We start from the raw sequence: 11,396 nt of genomic DNA, 5'->3' as shown, positions 1-11,396 counted from the left end.
CGAATCGTCTACAATCAGTTCATCGCGTGCTAAAAACATTTTCTTACTGGGATTTGAGTCCGTTTCAGAGTGAACCGTTCTCTTATTACGTGCTCTCTTTCTGTTCATTGAGGCTGCATTATTTTCCCGATCTTTAATTTCAAGATATTTTTTGAAATCATTCAGCTTACTGGCAACACTGGTTTCAATGCATACCATACTGTCACGCTGAGAGTCACTGACAGATTTCAAAATTAGCTCGATACCACTTGAAATTGCCGTGTTTATCTTCGATTCAATTTTGCTTTGGTTATCGGTAAGCGACTGAGACATAGATGACAATACACCAATAATCTTGGTCAGCTCACCACTCAAAGCATCAATGTTTCCGCCGTCATCTTGGGCTGATAGACATGATACACATTTAAACACAATATTATCATTATCATTTACGACTTTGCAGCTTGGAAAACAGTAACAATAACAAACGTACAAGCAAAGAAACGTCACACGTGGATTGGCTTATAGATTTAATTTTTAGCCAAGGCTGATATACACAGGAGACTGTTTTTCATGCGATGTTTGCGTAAAATGGATGTTCTTAGCGCCAAAAAGAATACAGCTGGTTAGAAGCTTTATGCAGCATCTAGTAGACTGCTCACTGTCAAGAAAATACACATGAAATAGCAAATATATGAGATCCGGTTTAGTTTCTAGTTGGTAGGTACATAGCAGGTTGGAATTGCATTTTTTTAGTTTAAATCTGGTGCTTAGTGAAAAAAAATCTAAATTTTTCAAGTTTTCCGCTACGTAAACTCGTGATAACTCATTGCAAATAGAATCTTGATAGAATAAAATGCTGCTACAAATCATTATCATTACTGCAGCGCCAGCTGTCAGTCGAACAGTCATTTTAATCGCCCATTGGCGATTTGACGCAAAACTAAGAACGACTGTGCGACTTCTGGATTTGAACTTTAGAACTAGGTAAAAGATGATGATAGATCTCGCAAAACATGTGAAAAGGGCCTATGTGCCATATGTAAACAAGCCACAATTTCACGTTTTTGGACGAACACAAGCTTATTCTGCCCATACAAATAAGATTTGTTGATTAAAAAAAACTTCTATTATCAACAAATCTTATTTGTACACACCAAATTTTCATTGCTGGAAACCAGCAAAATTTTGCTGATTTTTGGTGTGCTGTGTTTCCAGCAATCTGTTCAGCAAAATGAAATTTGCTAATTATTCAGTAATGCTCAATTGCATAAAAATGACCGTTCGTTTGCTGCATGTTCAGTAAAACAAAATACAAATTGCTGGTTGTCAGCTATGATAATTTGCTGTACGTTCAGCAAAGCATAAATCAATTTACTGGTTAACCAGTTAGTTCAAGGGAACCATGTTTCCCTCAGGCACCAGCTTCCATTCGCCCATCGGATCATAGCCAAATTACTGTTGAGCTAGAGATGTATGATTATCATTTCAACCTTTAAGTTCATCTAGCCCAACAGTGACTTAGCTATGGTCCCATTTCCGCTATCAGGAGCTTAGAGATGATCCCGTACCAGCTGCACAGCGATTTGGCGCGTTTTACTAATGTCAGCTTGACGTAAAATATTTTGACATATCAATTCTTTCGCTGGATTCCAGCAAACATTCATTTACTGTTTTCTGTTCAGCAAATAGATTTGCTGTATTTTTGCGAATCACTGAATCGATAACTGGTTTTCAGTAAATTTATCAATGAAACACTGGTTTACAGTAAAAATAAAATTACTGAACGAAATTCAGTAAATTGTAGAACTGAATTACAGTAGACTTTAGAAAAAAATGCTGTGATCCAGTAAACAAGTGATTTGCTGATACACTTTCAGCAATTTAATTTGCTGAACCATAAAAAAATTTTTGGTGTGTAGGGATAGATTACGCTTGTATTAATCACAAAATGAGAAAATTCGGCTTATTTACAAATGGCACATGGGCCCTTTTCACATGTTTGGCGAGAGATTCAATTTTTAGCTAAGGCTTATATACACTAGACTGTTTTTCATGCGATATTTGCGTAAAATGGATGTTCTTGACGTCGATACACACTTAATTTATCTCGGAAAACTTCCCAACAGCTGATTGAGTTCGGCGAAGTTTTTAACGAATGTCAGCAGTATATTTCGACGAACGTTCAGCAAATATATTAATTTACCGTAAACCAGCAAGTATTGACGTTTCGTTTGCCGAAGTTCTTGAAAATTCTGCCGAAAACTTGTAGAACATTTCGCTGAATTTATCAGCTGTTGAGTTCTCGGCAATAAAATCTAAGTGTGTAACAATGCAGCTAGTTAGAAACTTTCAGTAGCATCTAGCAGACTGATTTTTTTTTTTTTTTTTTTTGTTAGGGAATTAGAATTACGTTGTTCATTGATGTGAACTTTTGTAATATATATCCCAGTCAATTGCTATACGTGTCTCCTTTCAAAATACAATAACCACTATTGTTGAGTGATCAGGTACCTGCACCGACACGCTCCCAGTCAGGTGAAATATGGTTGATGAAGCCAATCACCTTCCCAGGATTCAAAGACCAAATCTCTTTGGGCTGTAAACAGCCACTGCCAAGAAACCTTGATCTTCGTTTAAATAATGCACCACAACTGCACAGCAGATGTTCCGATGTCTTTCTTTCCATATTACAAAAGCGACAGAAATCATCCTGAACCCGGCCTTTGTTTTTTAAATGATATCTACTCGGACAGTGCCCCGTTACTAGGCCAACGTATGTACAAAGAGCTCTTTTGTTGAGCTCTAGGAGCTTTCTCGAATGATTCTCGTTTGGTGTGATAAATCTTTTAGATTGGGAACACTTTTTGACATCAAACCAAATGGTTATCACCTTTTGTTCCTCCCAGCGTTTAAGCTCCATTTTCACTGCACAGTTTGATATACCGCAGAAAGGTTCAGGGCCGATAAACTGTGAGTTAGATCCTTGTTTTGCAAGTTCGTCTGCCTTTTCATTCCCACCAATGCCACAATGTCCTGGAACCCAATACAAATTTACTGAGTTTGTTTGACATAGCAGTCGCAATGTGAGAATACATTACCAGACAATCTTGGATGTACATTTATAAGCATCAAGTGCTTTCAGTGCTGCTTGACTGTCAGAGAAAATACAAATATTTGCATGTATGTATTTCCTAGTCAGACATACATTCGCACATTCAAGGATTGCAAAAATCTCTGCTTGAAACACTGTTGGCCAGTGTCCCATTGCCACTAAAATATTAATTCCAGGGCCAAAGACTCCTGCACCAGTTTTGGTACCTATTTTTGAGCCATCTGTAAAAAATATCGTTGAATCGGGACGGACATCAGGAACTCCGACTTCCCAGTCTGCACGCGACGTTTCGCATACCTTGTAGGAAATATCATGGTTATCCTGAGGTGCCATCCAGTCTCCATTCATACTCATCACTGGCCCTCCTTTGAAAAAGTCCAGTATTGTCAGGTGACCCACAAGATCACCTGACAAGATAGTTTTTGTTCTTTTTAGCTTCAAGGCACTCTTTACTGCTTCTAGTTGCACGTATTCGTACAACGGCAGCAGATGAAGAATTGCATCAATAGCTTTTGACGGGGTGCTTTTCATTGCTCCTGTTATAGCAATGCACGCAAGTCGTTGAACTTTATCTAGCTTTGTTCTAGCGGTGGACTCTTTGGTTTTTGGCCACCACACTAACGCAGCGTAGGTCAGTTTTGGACGTATAATAGATGTGAATATCCACATCACCATTTTCGGTCTCAAGCCCCACTTTCTCCCAACGGTTTTGGAGCACAACCATAATGCACTGACCGCCCTGTTAATTGCATAGTCAAGATGTGCATTCCAGTTTAGCTTGGCATCAAGGATAACTCCTAAGTATTTAACCTGTTCACTGAATGGAATTTCTACTCCTCCAAGCTTGAAAGTTTTTAGATTGAATTTCCTCTTTCTAGTGAAAGGTACGATTACAGCTTTTGTCGGATTAATGCTGAGACCCTCCTTTATACACCAAGACTGGGTATACTCCAGAGCCTCCTGCATTCTTTCCGAAACTATGTTGTCGAACTTTCCTCTTACCAAGATGACTATGTCATCTGCAAAGCCCACAACTTCGAAACCTTTTGCTTCTAAGCTTTTAAGAAGATCGTCCACCACCAAAGAGCACATAAGTGGCGAAAGAACACCTCCTTGCGGACATCCTTTCGTTGCCCTTACCGTAATAGACGAACCTCCTAACTCAGAAGTGATTTCTCTTTTTGCAAGCATGGTATGAATCCAGTTAACAATGCTCGTGTGAAATCCTTTGTTCTTCATTGCACTAGACATTGAAGAATAGGACGCATTATCAAAAGCACCTTCAATATCCAAGAAAGAGCACAGAGCAATTTCTTTAGCTGAAAGTGACTTTTCAATTTTCATGATCAGGGTATGAAGCGCTGTTATAGTGGATTTTCCAGTTTGATAGGCAAACTGGAACTTTGAAAGCGGTTTTGTTTGCATGTAAGATGTATGAATGAAATCATTCAGTACTTTTTCCATTGTCTTCAACAAAACCGAAGAAAGACTAATGGGTCTGAATGATTTAGGATGCGTCTTATCACGCTTCCCAGTTTTAGGTATAAAGATTACTCTTACTACCCTCCATTTTGATGGAATATGATTCAACCTTAAACTGGCCTTGAAAATCTTAATGAGAGAAGGAATTAGTATTGCTTCACCTTTTTGAAGCAATGCTGGAAATATTCCATCTACACTTGCAGACTTAAAAGGCTCAAAGGATCTCATAGCACTTTCCACCCTGGTTCTCGTAAAAATTTCATCCGCCACATCTGATACAGTATTTTCCGTTCTAGCAGACCAAGAGCTAGTCTGTGTAGAACAAATTTCAACTAAATCAGAGATGGCTGAATCCGTCTTTTCAATAGAACCGGGAAAATGCGTTTCCATCATTAGATTTAAGGTATCACGAGGACCACTAGTATAGATTCCGTCGTGACGCTTTAGATTGCCAAGCTCAACGGTATGATCTTTGGCAAGAGTCTTTTGTAATCTAGAAACAACTGGAGTTTTTTCTATAGATTCACACATTTGAACTCAAGACCTCCTTTTAGATTTCCGGATTTCATTGCTATATTTAGTTAAGGCTCTTCTATATTGAGCCCAGTCTGAAGTACGTTTTGCTTTATTTAAAAGTTTCCGACTATTTTTTCGAAGACTTTCAAGCTTCTAGTTCCACCATGGCACGTCCCTACTTGAGGACGATTGTTTGGCGGGACAACTTTTATTGTATGCATTTATCACCATTTCATTTAGCTGAATTGTCATAGATTCCAATTCTGAAACTGTTTCAATTCTGCTACAATTTAAAGGTGAATCTTTTCGCAAATATTGTGCATATTGATCCCAGTCTGTTTTTTAGGATCTCTGTAAGTAACAGATGATGGTTTCCCACCAATCCATTCAAACAAAATGTGCTTGTGATCAGATAGTGAGGTTTCGTCCGATACATGCCAGTTAGCAATTTTTTCAGAAATTGCTGGACTGCATAGCGTCAGATCCAAAACTTCACCTCTGATAGCGTTTGTAAATGTTGGTTTGTTACCTTTATTGCATATATCTATATTATTTGACGAGAGAAACTCCAATAGGCACTCACCACGACCATTAACGCCCTTGCTCCCCCAAACTGTATGGTGAGCGTTGGCATCACAGCCTATGATGAATGCCCTATTATTGTCTCTGCAAAATTTGACAAACGAAGCAATCTCAGGAGGAGGCGCCTCATTTATTTCACCTGGAAAATAAGCCGAAGCAACAATTACCTCAGTATTCCCCCTGGTGGTTGGCACCTGAACCATGACCGCTACAATATCTCGTTTTACAAATTCTGTCACAGGATAGCATTTAGACAGCACAGCAGACTGATTATTGACACGAAAATACATATAAAATTGCAAATGTACGAGATCCGGATTCGTTTCTAATTTGAGGTTATATTTTTACAGAAGTTGGTAGGTACATAGCGTGTTAAAATCGCATTTTCTTAGTTTGATTTTACCGTGTAGTAAAAAAATTCTAAATTTTTAAAGTTTCCCGCTTCGTAAACTCGTGATAACTTACTGCAAGTAGAATCTTGATAGGTTAAAATGCTGCCTACAAATCGTCATCATAATTTTTACTGCAGCGCCAGCTGTCAGTCGAACATTCATTTTAATCGCTCATTGGAATTGCATTTTCTTCGTTTAAATCCAACGTTTGGTGAAAAAAAAAACTAAATATTCAAAGTTTCCCGCTTCGTAAGCCCGTGACAACTCATTGCTAAAAGAATCTTGATGAGATCGATATCTTGCACCGTTTTTGAGCAATGGAGAGAAGCAACCCGCGCTAAAAATGCCCAAAAATAGACCTCACCGTATTTCATTTGATAACCAGACAAACAGATTTGAAATAGAGTAGTAAACCTTCCGAAACATGGCTTTCCGTTCGAACAATGCCATCTATACGTCGTTATAAGGATCGTGCAGACACGGCGCCGTTTTTGGTTTCATCCCAGTGCTAAACATATGCTGTGAAATTTTGTTTACTAGCTTTGATATTGCGAAATTGTTCCGATTCGTACGTGAAGGTGATTTTAAATTACAAATTACACCACCACGAAAATTATTGAACAATGTAAGTTACTTCGTGCTTCACAGTAATTTAAACTTATTTTTCGACTTAGAATACCAGCAAAAAAATCAACCAAAACGAACTGTTTTCGCACTTGAAAAATTGAACAGCTGCATTAGATTTCGATATTATGAACAATACTCGTCATAATATGTGCTAGAGTAAACAAAAATATACAATACGCAAAAAGTACAAGAAACAAAAAAACATCGTTACTCTTGCTTCTAGTTCGACGTTCATCAACTCAACAACGGAGAAAGGAGGTTAGGCAGCTGGGAGAAAAGTGAACGTACGGTCAGGGGAAAAAGAAAGTCATCTGCCACGCAGCGGCAACAGTAAATTGACGTCGAACGGTTTGCTCGCCAGCTTGGGTCGTTCGGGAAGGTCACAATCTTCCGGTGGACCACTTCGCAGCGCGTCATGGACAGCGGTAAACGGTAAAATGTACTGAAAATCGGCTTCTGTAGTTCATAGAATCGATAGCATCACAAATAAGACTGTCCCCAAGCAGGAAAAATCGTCATACTGCGTATTAGCAACTACACCACTGCTGATGTTAGTAGTGCTGTTCTGGTAGGGAAAAACGACAGCAATTCGCCGCAAGTTTGCTCAAAGCCCAACAATCGAGACGATGGCTCTGCTTCCACCGGATCCCGTTTACTGCCTGAAGTCGCCGGATCTCAGCTCATTTCACTCACTGTGCTTCCACACTTCCGAACGGCTGCATGCCGGTACAACCAAGGGAACCGTTCAGCTGTGGGATTTGCAGGTGAGTATCAGTGGAGAGTAAAGATGAATTGTTTTTCCCCATAGATAAACATAATAGAGCGGTATCAAAATTCAAAATTTACTCTGTAAACCGTTGAACTTGCTTATAATGCTTATAATGGAGTGCGCAGCTGCCAGTGCATGTAGATAGAAGTTCGGTTTATGTAATATTATTTAAATATTCCAATGCTTTTTGCATAACATATTGCGCTGCGTCGAAAATCGATTATTTTCAATAAGGCAGCTATTTGTATTCTTGAATTCCGCTGCCATCAGATGGTGTGAAAAGTTGAGTCGTGTTTGATCGATGAAATCGCTTGAATCGTCTAATTGAATAAAATTCTCAGGGACAGAATTTGATCCTCATAATAACAGATCTTTGCTTGTGGTACAGAAAACCTTTAATCAATTTTTATGCTTGACATTGTTTACAAGCAACAAAGCGGCAGTGAAGAGACTCACAAAAGGTGACCAAAATAAGTGTTATCAAATTACTACTGATAACAACACGTTTGTCGTAAATCAAGAAGAATTTGAACGCGAAAAAGCATCAGCAGAGAAGTAAACTGATACAAAAAAATGTTGAATTATAGTACTTTTCGACTCTTTTAGCATTTATTTTAAAACCTCTATTACTAGGTTATTTTAATTTAGCTGCGTTCAACAGAGTATAGTTATCTAACAATCGATCTTCCTTTCTTGCAGAGCAACCGCACCCACTACCAGCTCTCCGTTGGCACCAGTCCCATCATCAACGTTGCGCACACCGAAGATGCCTTGATTACTCAGGAAAAGGAGGGCTACATCAAACTGTGGGAGCTCACCAACTCGGCGTACGTCCTGCGGCACGAAGTCAGCACCAACCACGTAGGTTTTTGTCGCTTCGTGTACCACAGTACGGCGCAGCGTAACCTTGCCAGCACGACACCAGCTGTGATAATCCCGAAGGCGGGATCGAGCATTTCCATTCTGTGCGGGCGTACTTTTTCCGAGCGCCAGCAGTTAACCGTACCTGAAGGGGGTGCCATACCTCCGCTAGGTACGGTGATGTGTTTTATGCCAATCGAAATCGCAGGATGTAGTTACTTACTGGCTGGATACGAATCCGGTACGATTATTCTCTGGGACCTGAATATGTCGAAACCCATCAGCCATCTGCAGTTCGAAGCCGGAGAGTGTCTGATGGCACTGGACTACGATCCGGTTACAAACCGGGGTGTCTGTGGTGGGTCCTCCGATAAGCTCACCGTCTTTTCGCTGGATCGTCAAACACTGGAAATTCGGCAAAAATCTGTTATAGCAATCAAGAACGCCGGTGTACATCGCGTGAGAATTCGCAAAGACTTGAAAGTGTTTGCTAGTGCCGGTTGGGACGGAAGATTGCGGATTTTCTCCTGGAAAAGCCTGCGTCCGCTAGCCGTCCTCACAGAGCACAAAGGCGAACTGATGGACATTATCTACTCGGACGAGAAGGTGTCCATGTGGAAGGCAGTCATCATGGCGGCGGCCGGTTCGGATGGACAGATCTCGCTCTGGGATTTGTATAATTGACGCTCTGGACCGAAGGAGAGGACACCTCATGGTAATGAACAAAAAAAACTAGTTACTTGCTGCTTTTTTATTACACGTTCCGAACTAAATGTTTACACGTTACTCAGTTTCTGTCGATAGCTACTTTGAGTAAACTGACGGACTGGCTACTTTATTTATTAAATTATGGCTTATGTACAGTTTACAATATTAATACTTTACAAACAAAGATGAATCTACACTGTTGACTGCGTGGAACTTCTTCGCGTTAGTTTGATTGTTAGTGGAGCGAACGTTCTTCTAGAGTACACACGATTCGCTTACACACGTTTAATAGCTTTTAATTTGAACAATTACTGATCAACGGCAAATCTACGACTAGACCAATATAATAAACGTATGATTATTTTTCTACATGTTTACAGATATATGAAACAACTCGCTTCTGATACCGAACCGTCCACTAGAACTTATTGATATAAGAACTTTTTGCTAGCAATATTTTTATCATTTCATGGATCTTTTTTTTCCTTCTGCTCTAAAAAATGATCTGGAAACTCCAACTCACTGATTAGGAGCTTAAACCAAGCTCACTTGAGAAAAACTACTGCGTCTTGAAGCCTCTTTCGAGAAGTTCCTAATAAATACATTTATTTTCAATTGCATTTAAAGTCTAAATGGTGGAGACTGTGTGGACTTGAGACGTCATATTGAGTGAACATGAGTTTCAAAATGAATTTACGTGCTTTTATCCGTTCCCTTTTATTACGATTACGATCAACAACCGTGATACAATGACAATGGTAATGATCAAGACCTATCCCTCATTCTCTGCTCGCTCAAGAACTGCGATAGCAGCAATCCTAAACCAGGTAACTGCATATTCGTCATTATTTAGGGATTCGTGCTTTCATTCTCAGCCCACAGTAATCTCTAGGAAAATCCCTACTAAGTAAGGGCGGTCCACTCAAGACCAATTTAATGCAGCAGTCTTCACCTAAACGCCCTAACCCTTCCCATCACCGGAATCACTTTCACGTAACAATTTACCCTCGACCTGTTCGTGATGTACCACCATTGCCAACCGTTTTCGCTTCCGCAAGGGTCTACTTCTTTCCACCATGTCGCGACTTTCCTCCTCCTCCCGGTCTTCCTGCCGTTTCTTTTCAGCGCTCCCCAAACGTTCACTGGACTGTTCGCCGGTCACCTCATCGCTCTCTGCACACTTTGAACTAAGTCTAGTAATTTTAAACTTCGGCAACTTTTGCTCGGGAATTTTGTCGCCATCGTCCACTGTTTGCTCATCGTGGCTGACTGCCTCTAGGGTGTAACTTTCTGGCTCTGCAGATTGCTCGAAGGGCAGAATAACGGTAGCTTCCCTTTGTAGGCGCTGTTCATGGCTGACGGTGGTGAAATCCAGCGGTGAATCGTCTTGTGCCGCGTCCTCCTCGAGCTCAGCTTCACTCATTACTGTTCGACCATCAGTGCGACTGGTTGACTGTTCAGTGTTGGAAAGCGGCGACACACTTTTCGCCGGTTCAACCTTAGTTGATTCGGCGCTCTGCTCACTGGAGGTTGCTTTGAGGAAGTCAACTAAAGGGATAGGAATCGGGATGGGCAGCGGAAGTGGAATGACGATAGGATACGGAACAAGAATGGTAACTGGTGGTGCCGGCAAACCCAGTATTGAAGCTGGTGGACGATTTGAATTGTCGATGTTTGGTGGTAGGTTGCCGACAGGTGGAGGCGGTGGCATTGGTGACTGCGGTGGAGGTGTCCCAAAGCGGAAGGCAGGATTCATCGGAAAGAAAGGATGACGCATAGGAGCTGCAGTTGGCGGCAGCTGCATGTATGGAGGTGGGAGGTTCAACGTAGGTCGAGGGTTTGAAGAAGGTTCTAGGTTTTCGAATTTCTTTGGGTGTGAAAGTTGTGGAATTGAGATGCTTGAACGGAGATCTTGAACGTTGGAACTAGTTGCGGTGGCAGGTTTGGACATAATTGTCGCACTGTTCACAGTCAAATTGTTGTTTAACACATTTGAATTATTATTGTTGTTGTGGTTGATTTGTGAGAAATCGCCTTTGCCGCTTGCGACTCTTCGAGATCCCAGTACGGTTTGCTGTATCGGACGAAGAGCTGTGCGACGCTTGCGCGTCGTTTTGACAGGCGATCGAGTTATGGTCACCTGCAGGTTTTTGGACAGCAACTTAGAGACTGGTGCAACCGAAATCAACGGTTTCTTAGCAGGAGGAGATTGCATCACTGGGGACGGTTCCGGTGATGGCCGCATCGGCAGCGATGGAGTAGGTGAAGTTGATTCCGATCGGTCCGTCGCAGGTGAAGCTGATCGGCTTTTGCAGTTCTTTAACCAGAGGTCAGGTGTAATCAGGTTGCCTAAAGTCAAAATACA

General features: G+C 41.0%; 2 protein-coding genes across 3 annotated transcripts in view; one reads left to right on the top strand and one right to left on the bottom strand.

Annotated features, from left to right (window-relative positions):
* Positions 1-6,855: 6,855 nt before the first annotated feature.
* LOC129722282 (guanine nucleotide-binding protein subunit beta-like protein 1) lies at positions 6,856-9,410 on the top strand. Of its 2 annotated transcripts, XM_055675608.1 has the most exons (3): positions 6,856-7,132; positions 7,200-7,457; positions 8,162-9,410. In XM_055675608.1, exons 2-3 carry the CDS (start codon positions 7,320-7,322, stop codon positions 9,005-9,007), a joined length of 984 nt encoding a protein of 327 aa, XP_055531583.1. In that variant the 5' UTR covers positions 6,856-7,132; positions 7,200-7,319; the 3' UTR covers positions 9,008-9,410. The 2 variants fall into 2 exon arrangements, with proteins under 2 accessions (XP_055531583.1, XP_055531582.1); XM_055675607.1 differs by having other exon boundaries at positions 6,856-7,457.
* Positions 9,267-11,396, bottom strand: part of LOC129722280 (sine oculis-binding protein homolog B) — a 75,099-nt gene continuing 72,969 nt past the window's right edge. Inside the window, exon 6 of the mRNA XM_055675605.1 lies at positions 9,267-11,380. Within this exon, the coding sequence (XP_055531580.1) occupies positions 9,993-11,380 (1,388 nt within the window). The 3' untranslated portion in view covers positions 9,267-9,992. The remainder of the gene's footprint in view (positions 11,381-11,396) is intronic.

This window comes from Wyeomyia smithii, chromosome 2, assembly GCF_029784165.1.
Source record: "Wyeomyia smithii strain HCP4-BCI-WySm-NY-G18 chromosome 2, ASM2978416v1, whole genome shotgun sequence".
Taxonomy (NCBI): Eukaryota; Metazoa; Arthropoda; class Insecta; order Diptera; family Culicidae; genus Wyeomyia; species Wyeomyia smithii.
This window is presented reverse-complemented; position numbering and strand designations above follow the sequence as displayed.